The sequence below is a fragment of the Nyctibius grandis genome, chromosome 6 (assembly GCF_013368605.1).
Source record: "Nyctibius grandis isolate bNycGra1 chromosome 6, bNycGra1.pri, whole genome shotgun sequence".
Taxonomy (NCBI): domain Eukaryota; kingdom Metazoa; phylum Chordata; class Aves; order Nyctibiiformes; family Nyctibiidae; genus Nyctibius; species Nyctibius grandis.
The window spans coordinates 27,900,584-27,920,938 of NC_090663.1; the positions used below are offsets into that span (position 1 = coordinate 27,900,584).

General features: G+C 43.8%; 1 protein-coding gene across 9 annotated transcripts in view; it reads right to left on the bottom strand.

Annotated features, from left to right (window-relative positions):
• APBB2 (amyloid beta precursor protein binding family B member 2) overlaps positions 1–20,355 on the bottom strand; it is a 215,238-nt gene that overhangs the window by 127,179 nt on the left and 67,704 nt on the right. For all 9 annotated transcript variants that reach the window (XM_068402953.1, XM_068402954.1, XM_068402950.1 and 6 more), the window contains one exon: positions 3,229–3,338. In XM_068402953.1, coding sequence (XP_068259054.1) covers positions 3,229–3,274 — 46 coding nt within the window. In that variant the 5' untranslated portion in view covers positions 3,275–3,338. The remainder of the gene's footprint in view (positions 1–3,228; positions 3,339–20,355) is intronic.

Genomic DNA, 20,355 nt, shown 5'->3' on the forward strand with positions numbered 1-20,355 from the left:
TTGCTGTGCAACTTTCCACATAGCTTCCTAGGAAAGGTAGAAACCTAAACAAGAGAGGGTTTAACAGGGAGAGCAACATATGTGTCATTGGGTGCTTTTGTAAATTTTACTCAATGAATCATCTGCATTCCTGCCTTCTCACCTAAGCAACGATTACATGGAGCTTTTCAGCAACTTTACAGATAAACTGTGCCCCCTGAGCATGACCTGAGCAGTGCTAAAGCTTGAGTCTTGTTCACACCAAGATATCTTTCTCTGGAAAGAAATAGTCAGGAGATACAGGGCAGGATTTTGCAGGTGTAGAATTTTATTTGGATGCTTCTACCAAGAGTTGCATGGTTAATACCCTCCTCCTTGGGGGTCAAGGTGCCTCTTTGGGTGAGTTTTCTGCTACTCTGGAAGCAGCTCCAAGCCAAGCCCACAGAGCCACTCCACAGTATGTTTTCACATCAACTCATCTTGGGCTAACAATAGCAATGTAATTACTGGCACTGGCTGCAAGACTGGAAGTTAAGGGTTTTTTCAGGGGTTTGCTGTTATTTATAATGTCACCATTCTCACATTTGTTTCCTTATTTCCCTGCAACAAAGCCAAGACTTTCCAGCAGTTTCACTAAGCAAGTTTCACCCTTGTAAGACCAGTAGTGGGGGACTGCCCCAGTGCAAAGAAGGTCACAGCTAGGCACTCCTTAGGGAGCTGAAGAGACACAGGCAGAGCAGAAATTTGAGTGTTCCTCGAGGGAAATCAAGCCCCTTTCTCTCTGACCTCAAGTACATTTAATTATTTATAAGAGCAGCTCTAGCATAGGAGATGATCAGGAAGAACCGAGACTCAAACCTTCCCGCCTCTGCAGTCCAGGGGAGGGCCTTCCCACAAGGGCTATTTCCTTTCATCCTCATCCTTGATTTATGAACATTTCATCAAAAGGGTATTTCTCCAAAAAGGTTTGCTTGGGGGGTGGGGGGGGGCAGGGAAATCAGCCTCCATCAGAAGTTTCTGAAATAAAACTCCAGTCAGCTCTAATAATTATACTGGCAGAATTATATCAATAAATCATTCCATATGGACCCTAGTCTGAGTCATTTTTGAATAAGAGATGCCTAGTAGTTCAAAAAGAAATAAAAGTCCACCTCTGCCTGCCACAAATCAAGAGGGTGACTTAAGGGCAGGAGATGTGGCATTGTCATCTGTGGGCAACAAGGGCTGGTCTCAGAGCTCCAGGTGCAAGGGGGTCCCTTCCTCCCAGTGAATGCTGACGTGCCACTCCAGAACTGCACCTCGGCCCTGGCACACTCCAAAGGTCGACATATGCCAAAAGCTACCACCCACAAATTCCTGCATTTCCTCACTTCTGATGTCTTCTGAAAAAAGAAGTGCCTTTTTTTAAAAAAAAAGTACTCTCACAAAGCTATGCATTTTATTATTTTTATTGTGTAAACCCTTCCTGAGCATTTAATGCCAGCAGAAAGGCACTGGAACCAACTTCATTTTCTCCAAAACACTTTACTCTGATTTCAATATCATGCAAAACACTACAACTAACTAAAATAAACGAATTATTATGCTGGGGATAGGATAGGCATGGACAATCCATTAGAAAGTTCTTTCCACACACACAAAACCCTTGTAACTCTGTGCACAGAACAAAAATTTTTTAGCCCCAGTACAAAAGAAAATTTGAGGCTACCTAACAACATAGATAGTTGTCTTCAGAAGAGCTGCTGCAGCCAATGCAGAAAAGTGGGGTTTATGAGCAAATATTAGAAAAATATAAATATAAATGAAGCTCAGGAAATTAATTAAAGAAGCCTGTTTACAAAACCTAGCTTCTCAGTAGCTGGAGACAGTATATTCTTAGTCTGTATTTTTCAGAAGAAAAGCACAGAAAAGAAAAAAAAAAAACACACAGCAAAACAGCACACGAGGGAGTGTTAAGTCAGGATAAACAGTGCTAGACAGAGGCAGGGATACACCCAAGATTGCTTTGCTTATTGTCAGTAATCAAGGGAGATCACTGCTCTTGAATTACACTTTTAAAAAGTCTAAACTAGCATGCACCTGTTAAATTCACAGCTTTTAATTTTATATTTTATAAGAAAGAGCATGTATTCATGAAATTTATGAAATCATTCAACAAAACAGTCAATGTCATAAACGGATGAAATACTATCTCACCACCAAAGAAGCAATACAACTGCCATACTCCACACAGACCTAATTCTTCCCCTCACAGACTTTATTTAGGTATATATGTATGTACAGACAGAAGACAGGGACTAAGGCTTAAGGCTGCACTAAGTCCTTAATGGTACAACATTAAGATTGCAACAACTGTGAGAAACACAATAGCTGAGGTGGTGCAATTACTCATTATTTATGCAAAGAAAACAAAAGCAAAATGATGTATTTTACCAGCACTTTCACTGAGATCTAATCTCCTATCAGAGATTTCATTATGATCCGCATTTCCCAAAGACTGTGCAGTTTCAATGCCATTATTGTTGGATGCCCAAAGCACTTATTATGTTAAGCACCGGGAAGTTGCACAAATCATACAGTAACAAAACCAAAAACTAAAGCAAGTTTCCTGGCTTAGAAACCCTGACAGGTTAAGGAAAGGGAAAACTTGACTAAACAAAAGCATAAAGCAATCATGAAGTAGATATTTTGATACCTCTGTCCTCAAACAGAGGGAGCTCTGGCACCAATTGATTCCGCCACAAGTTTCTGCCCTGGCAGATGATGGGAACCCCAGCATTTTCCCAAGCAAACAATTCCAGGTCTTCACTGTCTGCAACTGCTCAACTAGACAACAGGAAAATCATCCCTGGCTCTTCTGGTAAGAATTTAATGCCCATTACTTGTTCTCTCTAAGCAGGAATGGGAAAGACCTACCTCTACACTAGATCATTAGGATGGAGTGAAGAGGAATAGCAGCTAAACTTTTGAACCCTATAATAAATGAAGTTGGAGACATTGAACACAAAACATAGCACACTGCAGTAGACTTCGTCAAGTCATACTGCAAGCTGCTTTTCAAAGTTCTAGAAAACACCTTTGCAGTTTAAACATAAATCAATATACTTACTATTTGGGTACACACACAGGAGAGCTGGCATTGATTAGAATATGTCATCATCCTTTATAAATACTATTGCAAAATTTATAAACTTAGTAGCCTTCAAAAGTAATAAAGCGACAAATAAATTAGACCAATTGCATACATACATGAGCTGCTTGGCCGATAGTGAGCCCCCGGGTACCGCCTGCCCATAGTGCCAGTCAGCACATTACCGCACGCTGTCAGCTGCTTTCAAAGTACAGATCGAAACGCTTAACTGAGGGAGAAGAAAAAAAAGAAGTGAAGATTTAGTACAACAGCTGTATCTTTTTCATTAAAATGCTAATGACCCCTACAAATTTCAGGATAACTACATCTATAAATTATTCATAGTCATGTTGTCAGAGGAGATGAACTGTTGTGCTATATGTGCAGCACAAATTTATTATTAGTGGTTGGCCTCCATTAATAAGCTCACATAAATTTTAAGACACGAAGAAGTCTCAGGTCATACACAGCTTCTTTTGGCCCATGATACAGACAGAACAACAAACACTGCAAGAAAGAGTTTGCTTTTGGCTTTAAATACAGTTAGCCAGCAGGTGAGATTTAATAACAACGTTGTCTTAAATTTTGCGAAGCAATCATTAAGCAACAAGTTTATGAACAGTTTGCTACAGAAGCAAAACTTATCCAAGCTACGTAACATTGATCGCATTGAGTCTGTCCCTAAAAACCAAAGTGTCTTTACAGGAATGCAGGCTATTTACTAGCGTATCAGTTTTCTTGAATTATCAAAAGCCCAAGCAAAAAAGAAATGCATGGCACATCTAACAGTCGGTTTGGAATAACAAACCACAAATCCAAAATCTTAATTGAAATGCTACTGAACCTGTCAAATAACTAGCGTAAAATCTTTTAGTCTAAAAACAAGTCCCATCATTTCTTTTTTTGGTGTAAGATTTTGTATTAAAACACTGCTTTCAGCTAATTTTCAGATTTACCTTTTTCTTAGTCTATCTGAATAGCCTTTGTGTTCCCAGATGTCTTCCAATACGCATTGCATGTCAACCACGCAATTTATAAGGATACATCTCCTCCCTTGCTGGAAGCACCAAAAAAGCAACAAATTCTGGGGAGTGTTTTTCCTAATTCATTAACGATTTTTACTGTCTCAGGCTGCAGCTACAAGCACAAGCTTGTTCTATCCAGGGAATAGAGAGAAATATCAGGACACGGGTAAAATAGCACTGCACTGAAACTCAGATTTCCACAAATCTTCAGATATTCAGTTCTCTGCTCGAGCAGAGCACCAGCTTACTCCTGAATTAGATAAGCCTTTTATATATATTGGCATCCACGCAATTCTCCGGTGAGCTGGTCTGGGAGCCAACACAGCTGAAAACTCCACATAAAGACGTACTTTCAGCTGGATTAGGCTCCTGAACTGGCTCATGGTGGTTGCACTAGTGTTGGCAGCTAGTGAGGGCAAGTGGAAAGAATGGGACCACGGCAGCCTCTGCTTAAAATGCAACCACGTAACATTGCTACAGCCTCTGTGGATTACTTCTGAAATACAGACACTCACAAGGCTGCATATCTGACAGTGCAAAAAACACGTAAAGATCTCCAATTATTTCCCAAATCAGCGCTGACAAAGCCTGTCCTGTTCAACTCTTGTCAATGGGGAAAGTCCAGTGAATCAATGAGGTGGTACTCTCTTGCAACTGAAGGGAGAATTCTGGCTGTTAAGATGAAAAGTGAGTGAAAACCAGTAAAGTTAACATTCAAAAAACCTTTCATTTCTTTTGCAGCGCAATATGAGATAAGTCCTTGCCATGGGCCAAACAGACCTTTTCAAACTTCTGTGGTGGCCTACTAATTCAACACATTATAATGTTGTGCAAGGAAAACAGTTGCAGATGACTGCTTCCCCTTTCCTGATCCATAAGAATTAGAAAAAAAATACACATTTGTTAGCAGAAAAAAAATTAAGTCTCCCCTCACCTCAAATTCACTAACATTTTTACTTCCCTCAAATACCTATGCACCAAGTTCATAATTCATAGCAGAACATAACAGAACAGTCTTTAGCTGTACAAGGACTAAAAAAAAAAAAAAAAATAAATGTACTGAGGGGAAACAAAAATTGTAACCAGATGACAGTATTTACAATTCTTTTCCCAGAGAATTTGATCAGTATGTATGGAGCTGCAAGATTACTCATTTTTCATAAATGCATTCCTGTCTTTCTAGAAGGTGTACACTTTTCTAAAGCGGTAACACTCAATGAGTTATATCAAATGTCTACACTTGAGACACGCTATTCTTTCCTTACCTAGCAGCCCAGAATTAGAAGAGGCCTTCTGCACCATACCATAATAAAAAACCTAACAGATATAAATTAAAAATCCCAAACGCCACAATTATGCTCTCAAACAGTTGAATTAAACTAGAATACAGTTCTCGTAAAGAAGTGTGCCCACCATGGAAATAAACTGCTCTTTGGAGAGGCCAGTTGGGGACCCAAAGGTACGACTATTTCAAATATCACATTTTAAAACCCCAGAAATGTCAGTAGAAAAGACAACAAAGATATGTTTTCATTACAGCAAAGGTTTCATCAGTTACCGTAGAAAATGGGAACTGTAAAGATTTACAACATGGATTAAAGCCAACTATCAAAAGTCAATTTAGAAGCAAATGACACACAGGAAGTGAAGTTAAACAGCCCTGCAAAACAACAGTGATATTGGACCGTACATGTGAGCAGAGACATACCCAGATCAAGACAAACAAAGATGCTGCTTGGGTTTGATTCCCCCCCACCCTCCCAAGAACCATCTTTGGATTGTGACAAGAATAGCCAAAGCCATCTGCCTTTTAAACACATCCACTCACCCCGGTGAATCTTGGAGGGACTCCTGAGCTTCAGCAAGCTCAGGGAGCTCCCACAGAAATGTAAGTGACCTTATTGGTCTCCAAATGCCATAGCTAAAGCATCTGAAAACTAGCACTTATTTTCCATATACATCCATAAGAATAGTAAACAAAATGGAAGGAGGTCTCAAACATTCCTTTCAAAACATACCTGTACAATGTATGTACAGGTTTGGGGTTTGTTTTTAAATGTACACAACTTAGATATCCACAACTGCACATAAATCTGAGTTAAACCTGAATGTACCTATTATGTCAGATCAGGTCTTAGTATTAGTTTTTAACCTGCTCACTCACATTTGTTTTGTAACAGCTTTCTGGGTTTTTTGATTAATATTCTACTGCAAAATTGGTTTCAAGATGTTCTATAGTGATTTTTACATCTTCATAGTTAAATTAAAAACTATATATACACTAATGCACATATAACCTTACAGTTTCTCATCAAGAAATGTTTTGATTTGACTCTGCCTGAAGATTTATTTTTTGTCCTTTCTTGATGCTCTTCCTTGATTTGTTTCAGGTGACCAGCCACATGCTGCAAGCAATTACAGACAACCACGGAAACAAAACCTGAGCACTGTCACTGCATACCTGCCACCCAGGGGCGCACCTGAAAGCACTACCCACTCCACCTCACTTTCATGGTAGAAAGACACTTCCAAGTCTTTTCTAGGAGCTGTGATGACAGAGCTACCAGGTACTCATCATCACACTTAATGAAGGCATAAATCATCTTGCAGAGAGGCCTGCCATGACTTTCAGCTGAGGCTGTCATCTTCCTCAGCCATTTTCTTTACAGAGCTTCTTTTGTTGTAGCTCTTTTGCATTTCTTAGCTTTTGTACCTGCTTCATAAGAGTTTCACTTTACTTGTATTAATCTTTTGACACTACTGAAAAGAAAAACTAAATTCTGGTGGCTTTTTTTTTTTTTAATAAGAGAGTCAAACCAAGAGTTATGTCCATATGGCAGGCACACGGCATCAAGTTTGCTTGAACTAATTCCATTATCTTTTGTTTGAGGACAAACAACTCAGGGTCCAACCTCCTTACTTTTAATGGACATTAAACCTTTTTTTGAGTTTCACCCAAATTTATTTGTTCATACATGCTGCTTTATGAGGGTATTAAATGGCCAGCTGACTCCTTGACCTTCCCTGGTTCTCTACAAGCAATGTTTGCTATGAATACGTGTGTGTTCAAACACAAATGTAAGTACATTCATAATGGCTGCTATAATCTCATACAATAGATTGCCAGCAGACCTACCCTCACAGGCCCAAGAAAGAGAATTAAAAAAAAAAAAAAAAAAGACTGCAAACTACCTACAGAAGTCATCCAAGAGTGACTGAGAACATCATTCAACACTCACAAGGAACAGCTACACACAGCGGGGAAAGAAAAAGGTTACTGCATGAGGTTTCTCAAGGGTCATCTACTCAAGAAATTACATTCCAGTACTCTCTGGGTGATATTCTGACAAACAACACAATCCCACCTTTAAAGTCCTGCTCTGAATACCAGGAAATAGCCCTGCTAGGGAATGGGTAAGAGGAATGCCTTGCATTGTTTTAAAAACACACAGGGGCTACAGGTCCTACACAAAATAGGCCCACTACAGCAAAGGGTTCAGACACTGAAAAAGGCTGATTTGGAAAAAACAAACAAACAAACAAAAAAACCAGCTGGTGGATGGCTCATTTTGAGATAAGAAAGTGTATTTGTATATACACATAAGTTTTGTATATGTATGCACATATTTGCATATATAATACAAATATGCTTCCCATAGTCAACTGTTTCTCACTTTGCCTGCATTCAAAGCAGCCACTTGGAGCATCACCTGTAGGACATCATTAGCGAAACACAATTTAAACAAGCAAGCAAAGTGCACAGCCAGGCCATTAGGAATTTGTGCTGCTGCTTTCTGGAGGCACATACAGACACAGCATATTCATTTTCTGTGCTGGGAACAGCTATCGGATGCAGCTCTCTGAAGCCAAACTGCCTACTGGAGAAAGCATAATGTTGTTTACTGGCCAAATATCTTCTATCATTGCGAGTGTGACCTTTTTTTGAGGTCATTAATGACTCATATCCATTATTCTTTATCTAATAACGACCACCTTTTTTTAAAAAAAGGTATTGCCATTTCAGGGATTTTTTTTTTTTTTTTTTTTTTAAAAAAAAGTCTTCTGTTACCCAAGACCTATCCGCCTTTCCAGTTTTGTCTGGGAGTGCTCATGTTCAGGTTACGCTTTCCCGCCTGCTTTTGCTAAGAGCCATGAAGCCACCCTGCTTACCGAAGGACTCTCTCCCCGTCATCCCTGCTCGCTGGCACAGGATAAAAGCCTTCCGGGAACCAGAAAAACAACCACAACCCCACGGCCAAGGGGATGTCCTGCCTGTACTCCAGCCCTGCTGTACTCACTATGGGTTTACCGCACTTGGACCTGTCTGTGATGCAGTGTAATCCAGATACCAGACATGCTCAGAGACCTGGAAAGTGCTGTCCTGCCCAAAAAGCCTGGCGACTCCACCATTTCTCCTTCCAACAGATTCACACTACTCCAATTCTTGTTTCTTGCAATCAATCCCGCTTGCGATTCTCTGCCCCATATAATTTTTGGCTGCCTTTATGCTTCTAACTCCCCCCCTAACAAGGTCCTACTTGGATGCTTTCCCTCTTCTCCATTTTTGAGAAGTCCTCCATGAGGGCTTTTCTTGTTCTTGGTCATCATTTTCCAGGTACTGCTTAGTTGAGGTTCCCATACACTATGTGGGGATGCATGTTATTATTTCCCACTCTGTTCTGGGTGTTATCATCAGTGTTAGTCACTTGGACAAAACTACCACAGTGTCCTAAATTCATATTTGAGCCTTTGTCATAGAGCTCCTAACTCATCAAAAAAATTGTTTTTCTGAAATTTAGCATTTCAGTACTTCTGCAGCCAAATCATGTCGAGCAAGCTGAATTACAGAATCACAGAATCACAGAATGTTAGGGATTGGAAGGGACCTCGAAAGATCGTCTAGTCCAATCCCCCTGCCGGAGCAGGATTGCCTAGACCATATCACACAGGAACGCGTCCAGGAGGGTTTTGAATGTCTCCAGAGAAGGAGACTCCACAACCTCTCTGGGCAGCCTGTTCCAGTGTTCGGTCACCCTCACCGTAAAGAAGGTTTTCCTCATATTTAAGTGGAACCTCCTGTGTTCCAGCTTGCACCCATTGCCCCTTGTCCTGTCAAGGGATGTCACTGAGAAGAGCCTGGCTCCATCCTCATGACACTTGCCCTTTTACATATTTAAAAACATTAATGAGGTCACCCCTCAGTCTCCTCTTCTCTAAGCTAAAGAGACCCAGCTCCCTCAGCCTCTCCTCATAAGGGAGATGTTCCACCCCCTTAATCATCTTCGTGGCTCTGCGCTGGACTCTCTCTAGCAGTTCCCTGTCCTTCTTGAACTGAGGGGCCCAGAACTGGACACAATATTCCAGATGCGGCCTCACCAGGGCAGAGGAGAGGGGGAGGAGAACCTCTCTTGACCTGCTAACCACACCCCTTCTAATACAGCCCAGGATGCCATTGGCCTTCTTGGCCACAAGGGCACACTGCTGGCTCATGGTCATCCCGCTGTCCACTAGGACCCCCAGGTCCCTTTCCCCTACGCTGGTCTCCAACAGCTCTGCCCCCAACTTGTACTGGTACATGGGGTTGTTCTTGCACAGATGCAGGACTCTACACTTGCCCTTGTTATATTTCATTAAATTTCTCCCCGCCCAACTCTCCAGCCTGTCCAGGTCACTCTGAATGGCTGCGCAGCCTTCTGGTGTGTCAGCCACTCCTCCCAGTTTTGTGTCATCAGTGAACTTGCTGACAGTGCACTCTATTCCCTCATCCAAGTCATTAATGAATATATTGAATAGTACTGGTCCCAGTACCGACCCTTGAGGGACTCCGCTAGACACAGGCCTCCAACTGGACTCTGTCCCATTGACCACCACTCTCTGGCTTCTTTCCTTCAGCCAGTTCACAATCCACCTCACTACCCGATCATCCAGACCACACTTCCTCAGTTTAGCTGCGAGGATGCTGTGGGAGACCGTGTCAAACGCTTTACTGAAATCGAGATAGACCACATCCACAGCTTTACCATCATCTATCCACCGGGTAACATCCTCATGAAAGGCTATCAAGTTGGTTAAGCATGACTTCCCCTTGGTGAAGCCATGCTGAGTGCCCCTAATGATCCCCCTATCCTTGATGTGCCTAGAGACAGCAGCAAGGACAAGTTGTTCCATCACCTTTCCAGGGATGGAGGTGAGGCTGACCGGTCTATAGTTACCCGGGTCCTCCTTCTTGCCCTTTTTGAAGACTGGAGTGACATTCGCTTTCCTCCAGTCCTCAGGCACCTCTCCCGTTGCCCACGACTTAGCAAAGATGATGGAGAGTGGCCTAGCAATGACTTCCACCAGCTCCCTCAGCACCCGCGGGTGCATCCCATCAGGGCCCATGGATTTATGGATGTCCAGGTTGCTTAATTGGTCCCTGACCCAGCCCTCATCTACCAAGACAGATTCCTCCTCTGTCCTGACTTCTTCTGAGGCCTCAGGCGTCTGGGGCTCCTCAGGACAGCCTCCAGCAGTATAGACAGAGGCAAAGAAGGCATTCAGTAACTCCGCCTTCTTTTTATCCTCTGTCTCCAGGGCCCCCGCCTCATTCATCAGTGGGCCTACATTGCCTCTAGTGTTGGCTTTACCTGCAATGTATTTGAAGAAGCCCTTTCTGTTGTCCTTGACCTCTCTTGCAAGGTTTAATTCCAAGGAGGCCTTAGCTTTCCTAGTTGCCTCCCTACATCCTCTGACAACAGACTTCTATTCCTCCCAAGTGGCCAGCCCCTCCTTCCATGATCTGTACACCCTCTTCTTCCACTTGAGTTTGCCCAGCAGTTCCCTGTTTAACCATGCAGGTCTCCTGGTACCCTTCCTTGACTTCCTACCTGCTGGGGTGCTCTGATCTTGAGCTCGGAAGAAGCAGTCCTTGAATGCTAACCAACTATCTTGGGCCCCCTTACCTTCTAGTACCCTGTCCCATGGGATTTCCCCTAGCAATTGCTTGAAAAGGCCAAAGTTGGCCCTCCTGAAATCCAGGGTTGTGATTCTGCTAGCTATTCTGGTCCTGCCACATGAGATCCTGAACTCTACCATCTCATGGTCACTACAACCAAGGCTGCCCTCAGCCTTCACCTCTTCAACCAGACCCTCCTTGTTAGTGAGGATAAGATCCAGCAGCGCTCCTCTCCTAGTCAATTCAAAGTCAATTCAAAGTCATGAATTCAAGTCATTCATGGTCCCGTGACCCTAATTCCCTGCACAGACGATACACACTTTCTCAGTAAAACACACCTGGTTTTTATATTATTTGTTCTACATTAAGTTATCTTAATGCAGATTTTGTCCAACCAAACAGTAAAAGAAAGCATCAGGACAGTTTATGTGCAACTACACAGTTCGTCTATATTTTAATACAAAGAAAAACACTGTCTATAATATTGGCAGTTTGTTATAAATCAAGATAACTTCATTTACTCCAGTGCAGCTATTTGAACTGGTATCAGCAAATGATCTCAGTTTCACTTGCTCTTTGTGGGGGATTTGCTAAGTTAGGAGTAAAGTTGCACATGCAAAAAAAAAAAAAAAGTTTAAAAAGTTCAAAGTTAAAGCTGACAAGACCACTACTGCCATGCTTTGAGCCTCTGGGGTTGCAGCGAGGTCAGGCTGTGTGCCAGAAGGATGCCTGGCAAGCTGTAGAGCTGTGCTGGAGTGCAAAGGCACCACACGATCAAAGCAATCATCGCCAGGTAACACAGATCTTCCCGTAAAGCCTAAAACAACAGGGCTTGTTTTACAGCTGCAGTGACGCATTCTGAATCTCATTTACACTGAGATCAGTGAAAAGCATTTTTCAAAGCTGACTGTCAGGTAACAGCAGCAATTCTAAACGAGAAGGTGCTTATTTCTTCTTAAGTTAGAGAGACCACTGTGCTTTTGTTTTCTGTGGGAAGCTTTTCAAGCACAGCTAGGTTTTCTGTTGCAGCATTTCATCACTACTCTCTACTTTTCCCCGCCCCGCATCTCGTAGGAATGAACACTGTGTTGCTGCTGTCCTTCCAAGAATGGACGCAAAAGTTGGAAGCTGAGACAAAACAGAATGGGAAACTCCAGAAAAGCGTCATAATTTCTATGTTTGCCAGCTCTCAATTAACTAATGGGATGAGCTACAGCTTCTCTCTCTCCAAACTGATGTATCTGCTAAACAAAAAACGTTCATCAACTGTTCAGACAGAAAAAAAATAAAAGACAAAACCACCACCTTCACCTTACTGATATCCTCCATTAAATACTGAAACGTAATTTAAGAGAATTACTTCAAAATTTAAGAGAATTACTTCAAAACCAGAACAAACAGCTGACAGCGGCGGCAGCAGCGACAGCGACTTGAGGTTAGTGCGGGGGCGAGGGCAGCATCGGGCTGTAACCGGGTGGTTTTCGTACTCTTGACCCCCCTGGAGCAGCAGCCCCGAGCTGCTTCCCCCCCACCCCTGACCCAGAGGTTGCCAGCAACGAATCAGGAGAGGAGGGGGCGTAGCCGGAGGCACCGCGGGCGATTTAAACGCACCACCCCCTGTTGATTGGGGGTGGTGATTGATTGGGTGATAAAAAGCCTCCTGGAGGGGGTAGAGGGAGAGTCAGCAGTGACTGGGTGTGTCCCAGGGCAGGAGAGGCTGCAGCAGTTTACAGCTCATTGGTGAGGGCGCTGACTCCCTCCCAGTGCACAAGGCGAGGAAGGTGCCAAGGAGCTGTGAACCAGGGGTGTCACCAACAGGTATTTCCCAGCTCAGTGAAAGAACAATGGTATCTACCCGGTGGAAGAAGACCAAAATGGATGTGGGAACCCAGACAGAGCTCCCACGGAAGGAGGCGATGGTGCAGGTCACAGGCTGCAGGGAATGCTACAGCGTCTCTGTGGTGACAGGGGGCTGCGTGCGCTGTGAGCAGGTAGATGATCTGCTCGGCCGAGCGGCACAGCTGCAAAGCCAGGTTGAAAGGATTCAAGCCAAAGTAGAAAGGCTTAGGAGCATTCGGGAGGCTGAAATGGAGATAGACTGGTGGAGCCAGGCTCTGCCTTCCCTGCAACAAAAATGGGAGCACCTACCGGAGAGCTCCCAGGATCGAGGGACCCCTGTACTCTGCCCCTCTCAGGTGGAAAACAGTAACCTAGAGGAGAGGAGTGGGTGGAGGCAAGTCTATGGCTGTGGCAAAAGGCGAGTGCCCTCCTTGCCTACCTTGCCTCCACAGGTGCCTCTGAGAAATAGATATGAAACCCTAGTGGAATACAGCCGGTCCAATGGGGATGTGGTGGAGAGGCAACCTATATCAGAGGTCCCACCACAGTCAGAAAAACCTGACAGGCGTACAGCTACCTCCTCCACAAGGAAGAAGAGAAGAGTTTTAGTGGTTGGAGACTCTTTCCTAAAGGGATCTGAGGGCCCAATATGCAGAGCTGACCCCCAACACAGGGAGGTCTGCAGCCTGCCTGGAGCCCAAATCAGGGATATCACCAGGCAACTCCCCAACCTGGTGAAGGCCACAGACTACTACTCCCTGCTGATCTTCCAGACAGGTGGGGAAGAAGCTGCATCCCGTAGTCTGAGGGGGATGAAGAAAGACTACAAGGCCCTAGGACAGTTGGTGAAAGAGTCTGGGGCACAAGTTGTTTTCTCCTCCCTCCTTCCATTTTCAGGTGATGACGTGGGATGGAATAGTAGGATTCTCTCTATTAACGCCTGGCTACGAGACTGGTGCTACAGGCAGGGCTTTGGGTTCTTTGATAATGGCTGGTTTTATAAGACAACAGGCGTGACGGTAATACATGGGAAAGGTTTATGTCGTAGGGGCAAAAGGGTTCTGGGACAGGAATTAGCAGGGCTCATTCGGAGAGCTTTAAACTAGATTCGAAGGGGGATGGGGTAGTAGCTGGGCTTGCACCACTGGGGCAACGCTCTAGTGTTGAGGTAGACCAGGAGGCCTCCCATCCCCCTGGGGTGAAATCGGTGTGCTCAGCTCGCCCCCTGCAATGCCTGTACACCAATGCGCGCAGCATGGGGAATAAACAGGACGAGTTAGAAATCCGTGTTCGGTCGGGGGGCTATGATCTAGTGGCAATTACAGAGACTTGGTGGGACGCCTCGCATGACTGGAATGTGGTCATGGATGGCTATGTCCTGTTCAGGAAAGACAGGCCGCTAAGGAGAGGTGGTGGAGTTGCTCTTTATGTGAGTGAGCAGCTAAAATGTATTGAGTTCTGTCCAGGGGCGGATCAGGAGCGAGTTGAGAGTTTGTGGGTGCGAATTAAGGGGCAGGCTGGCAGGGGTGATACTGTTGTGGGTGTCTATTACAGGCCACCGGATCAGGATGAGGAGGGTGATGAGGCCTTCTACAGGCAGCTGAGAGCAGTCTCACAATTACAGGGCCTGGTTGTCATGGGGGATTTCAACTACCCTGATATTTGCTGGAAGGCCTACTCAGCCAGCCATCCTCAGTCCAGGAGGTTCCTCCAGTGCATTGATGATAACTTTCTGATGCAAATGGTGGATGAGCCAACTAGGAGAGGAGCGTTGCTGGATCTTATCCTTACTAAGAAGGAGGGTCTGGTTGAAGAGGTGAAGGTTGAGGGCAGCCTTGGTTGTAGCAAACATGAGATGGTAGAGTTCAGGATCTCATGTGGCAGGAACAGAATAGCTAGCAGAATCACAACCCTGGACTTCAGGAGGGCCAACTTTGGCCTTTTCAAGCAACTGCTAGGGGAAATCCCATGGGACAGGGTACTAGAAGGTAAGGGGGCCCAAGATAGTTGGTTAGCATTCAAGGACTGCTTCTTCCGAGCTCAAGATCAGAGCACCCCAGCAGGTAGGAAGTCAAGGAAGGGTACCAGGAGACCTGCATGGTTAAACAGGGAACTGCTGGGCAAACTCAAGTGGAAGAAGAGGGTGTACAGATCATGGAAGGAGGGGCTGGCCACTTGGGAGGAATAGAAGTCTGTTGTCAGAGGATGTAGGGAGGCAACTAGGAAAGCTAAGGCCTCCTTGGAATTAAACCTTGCAAGAGAGGTCAAGGACAACAGAAAGGGCTTCTTCAAATACATTGCAGGTAAAGCCAACACTAGAGGCAATGTAGGCCCACTGATGAATGAGGCGGGGGCCCTGGAGACAGAGGATAAAAAGAAGGCGGAGTTACTGAATGCCTTCTTTGCCTCTGTCTATACTGCTGGAGGCTGTCCTGAGGAGCCCCAGACGCCTGAGGCCTCAGAAGAAGTCAGGACAGAGGAGGAATCTGTCTTGGTAGATGAGGGCTGGGTCAGGGACCAATTAAGCAACCTGGACATCCATAAATCCATGGGCCCTGATGGGATGCACCCGCGGGTGCTGAGGGAGCTGGTGGAAGTCATTGCTAGGCCACTCTCCATCATCTTTGCTAAGTCGTGGGCAACGGGAGAGGTGCCTGAGGACTGGAGGAAAGCGAATGTCACTCCAGTCTTCAAAAAGGGCAAGAAGGAGGACCCGGGTAACTATAGACCGGTCAGCCTCACCTCCATCCCTGGAAAGGTGATGGAACAACTTGTCCTTGCTGCTGTCTCTAGGCACATCAAGGATAGGGGGATCATTAGGGGCACTCAGCATGGCTTCACCAAGGGGAAGTCATGCTTAACCAACTTGATAGCCTTTCATGAGGATGTTACCCGGTGGATAGATGATGGTAAAGCTGTGGATGTGGTCTATCTCGATTTCAGTAAAGCGTTTGACACGGTCTCCCACAGCATCCTCGCAGCTAAACTGAGGAAGTGTGGTCTGGATGATCGGGTAGTGAGGTGGATTGTGAACTGGCTGAAGGAAAGAAGCCAGAGAGTGGTGGTCAATGGGACAGAGTCCAGTTGGAGGCCTGTGTCTAGCGGAGTCCCTCAAGGGTCGGTACTGGGACCAGTACTATTCAATATATTCATTAATGACTTGGATGAGGGAATAGAGTGCACTGTCAGCAAGTTCACTGATGACACAAAACTGGGAGGAGTGGCTGACACACCAGAAGGCTGCACAGCCATTCAGAGTGACCTGGACAGGCTGGAGAGTTGGGCGGGGAGAAATTTAATGAAATATAACAAGGGCAAGTGTAGAGTCCTGCATCTGTGCAAGAACAACCCCATGTACCAGTACAAGTTGGGGGCAGAGCTGTTGGAGACCAGCGTAGGGGAAAGGGACCTGGGGGTCCTAGTGGACAGCGGGATGACCATGAGCCAGCAGTGTGCCCTTGTGGCCAAGAAGGCCAATGGCATCCTGGGCTGTATTAGAAGGGGTGTGGTTAGCAGGTCAAGAGAGGTTCTCCTCCCCCTCTCCTCTGCCCTGGTGAGGCCGCATCTGGAATATTGTGTCCAGTTCTGGGCCCCTCAGTTCAAGAAGGACAGGGAACTGCTAGAGAGAGTCCAGCGCAGAGCCACGAAGATGATTAAGGGGGTGGAACATCTCCCTTATGAGGAGAGGCTGAGGGAGCTGGGTCTCTTTAGCTTAGAGAAGAGGAGACTGAGGGGTGACCTCATTAATGTTTTTAAATATGTAAAAGGGCAAGTGTCATGAGGATGGAGCCAGGCTCTTCTCAGTGACATCCCTTGACAGGACAAGGGGCAATGGGTGCAAGCTGGAACACAGGAGGTTCCACTTAAATATGAGGAAAACCTTCTTTACGGTGAGGGTGACCGAACACTGGAACAGGCTGCCCAGAGAGGTTGTGGAGTCTCCTTCTCTGGAGACATTCAAAACCCTCCTGGACGCGTTCCTGTGTGATATGGTCTAGGCAATCCTGCTCCGGCAGGGGGATTGGACTAGACGATCTTTCGAGGTCCCTTCCAATCCCTAACATTCTGTGATTCTGTGATTCTGTGACTTCATTTTAGTACACAAAACAAGAATTCCCAGTTTACCCATCTTGCCCATTTGCATCTAAAGGATTTAATCCGCACTCCCTGTGGTTTACGCTTCCACATGAGCAGTGAGCACAGTAGAACCCACCTACTGCCAAAAGACAGGATTTCAAGCCAAGGCTGTTTCTAACTCCCATGGTTACTAGAAAGCCCTCAAAAGACAAGCTGAGCATAAGACAAAGCTAAGCTCAGCTAGTTTCCAGGGTGTGAGGACAGAAGAAGAGAATTGTGAAGGAATACAAAAAAATCCTACACTGATATTTCTTTAAACAGTTCCTTCTGGAACAGCTATTGAATCACCAGCAGATACCTTCCGTGACTTTCCTTATCGTTGTCCCAAGCAGCCTCCACTCTCTGTATCTTGAAAGTAAAACACAAAACCAAAATCACAACAAATCTGTTTGTATCTTATTACTCATTCCTCCTGTCATCAGAGTTTCCTATTTTTATTTAACCCAAGCACATTATATCCCCAGCCTGCAATGCAACAGTCACAGCATTAGTAGCTGCTGCTCCTTGGGGACCTGGGGGTAGCAGGTGCAGTAAAAAATGTAGTGCAGGTTGTATTTTGAAACTTCAAAGTAGAGTTTCTTCTAAAAAAGTTTACCCTATCATTTTTATATATACTAATGTGTTAAAGTACACATTTATTATACAAATATATGTATGTTTTACATATAAATATGTAAAGCTTCATATATATTTATATTTGTGTGTAACAGCTTCCTGACCATTGGACAAACAGCTAAAATTACAGTTTACAATTCACAGCAGAAGAACAATGCTGAAGCAAACTGTTACTTTAACAAAATGATATTTTAGCTGTGGCAGTGGAAGGCTGTAAGACACTAAACACAGGCTTCCCCCATGCTTGATTTTGATCTCAGACACAGTATACAAACTTCAGCAGTCCAGACAAGCCCAAGTATCTTCAAGTATTTTTCAGAGAGACCATAATATTTTTCAGAGACCATAAAAACCAGGAAGGCTTAGGGAATGGACAATTATCAAAGCTACTGTACAGGAGCTTTGATGCACTGAGGGAAGCACAAAATGTTTACCTCAGAGGAGTTAACAGGGAACACAAAGAAAGGTCCAAATAAATGGTTCAGTGGAAGCAAACTGGGAACTTCTCCTTTTGACACAATCAGAGGAGAAAGGAAAATACAGATTAACTGAAAAAGTTGAAAATATCGGACGATAAAGGGAAATTTCAATTAATATTACCATTAAGGATCTTATCACAAAAGGTGTTAGTGAAAGCTGCTGGTGACACAAAATCTGGACGCTCTGCTGCAAGGAAAAAGATGGAACCACCAAAAGGAAAATTGGATGCTGAGAAGGGGCATAATAGAAATGTAACGAAATGAAGTAACACAGAGCACAAGGTCATTCATTCAGGGAATCACTAAGAAATTCTGCTGTCCGTGTCGGGCTGTGATGCAAATGTTTGGATGTGATGGAAGAAAGAGACCCAGTCACATCAGCAGGGTACTGACCTGCTCCGAGCTTCCTAAGTGATGCATGCACAGGGGAAGGCAAATACGTTCTCTGGTTACAGCCTTTTCTGCAGAGCTAGGAAAACACTGGCACCATCGAGCACGGTAATGCCCAGACCTCATCTGAAACAGCCCGGTAGCATCTGGTCCCTCAGGCACCAGGGATTAATGAAAAACACAGGAAATTGGAAGATAATCAAGGTACCAGATTTCTGTCTTGTACAAGGATATTAAGGGTTTGGCTTATAGCAAAACAAAGGCTGAGAGAAGCAACAAAAACTTTAAAGTATAATGTTGGCACAAGAAACAAGTGCACATCAAGCAGTCATTGTTAAATTTAGGCTGGAAACTAGAACATACCTAACACCAGAGAAAGGTGGTCGAAGAAGAGCCTTCCAAAAGAGTATAAAATAATCTAAAAAAAAAAAAATCTTAAAAGTTATGAACTGTGTAATATGATGGGGGGTAAGCATCTGAATGGGAGATATTTTTCTCTAATGTGATTTTTTTTTTTTTAAAAAAAAAAAAAAAAGCATCAACAATTTTTCTGTGGCATTCACTGAGAGGTTAATGAGAATCTAAACAACCACCTCTGGACAAAAATCCAGCAGGGTTATAAAACTGCATGGTTAGTGAATAACAAGAATATCCAGAGTACAGTGGTTTTTTTTTAAAAAAAAAAAGCACCAAGCCCCCACCCCAACCTAAAAAACAAACACCTAAGATTCGGGGTATCAAGTTTCAAAGGATAAAATGGCTTTCATCTAATAGAATTTAGAAGAAACTTTGTGAACAGATTTTTTTCTGTTCCAAGTTTTCAACAGTGTTTTTCTGTTAACTTCTGTTCAAAGTTTTCTGCACAATTTCTTGGCCTTCTGACTTCTCTGAAGCAGTCAAAACCAGGTATGACTGAAAGCAGATGAACTATTTCTGAGGGATGATTCAGGATTTTAATTTCTACTACTTTTTTTTTTTTTTCCTTAAAAAGCCCCCTTTTCTAGGTGCAGTTACCAAGCATGTGTCTGAATGTCTCAATTTGCCATAAACTGGAGAACAACTACAGCTCTTGCAACATAAGCAGTACTTTTCTTTTGCTGCTGAACTGAAGGACTAGTCTTATTTGTAGGAAGCAAGCAACTTATTTACATTTTTGACAAGAAAACAATTCAGGTCTCTGGGGTTTGTTTTGTTTTGTTTTTTAACTCATAGGGATATGAAGGAAAAATAAATCGAAAGTCATGGGGATCTCATATGGACAACAATGCTGTAGTATGCAAATAGAGTACCGAAAATAAATCTCTCCTTTTTTTCCAGTTTTGGCAGATTTCATGGCAGAACCATTCGATACAAAGAACTCTCATACAACACCTCTATTGACTAAACAGTTGTTCATCAGCCATAGAAAACCCCTCAGCATTTTAGTAAACGAAGAAATGTTGGAAAGAGCAGTTTCTGCAGCATCATAGGAAAAATATTACTTAAAGATCAGTTAATGAAATAACAAAATAAAAAGCCAGGATTTTTTTACATCTTTCTAGAAGGAAGCTACACAAACTACCTCTATAGTCCTATAAGAAAACCTCATGATTCATGAATGTCATACTGAAATACTTCTGAAAAAGTTAAAGTAGTAATTACACTGAAAATTATATTGGAGTTTTTATTGAAGTACTTGTTTAGCCTCACCTTCCCTCAAAAACAATGGCTACAAAAGACAGCCAAATCATATAACGTACGGCTTGCAGTTTTAACTAAAAGAGTATTTGAAACCCACATCTAGCATACTGAGATAAAACTTAGATCAGCCTTTTTGGATGTTGAATG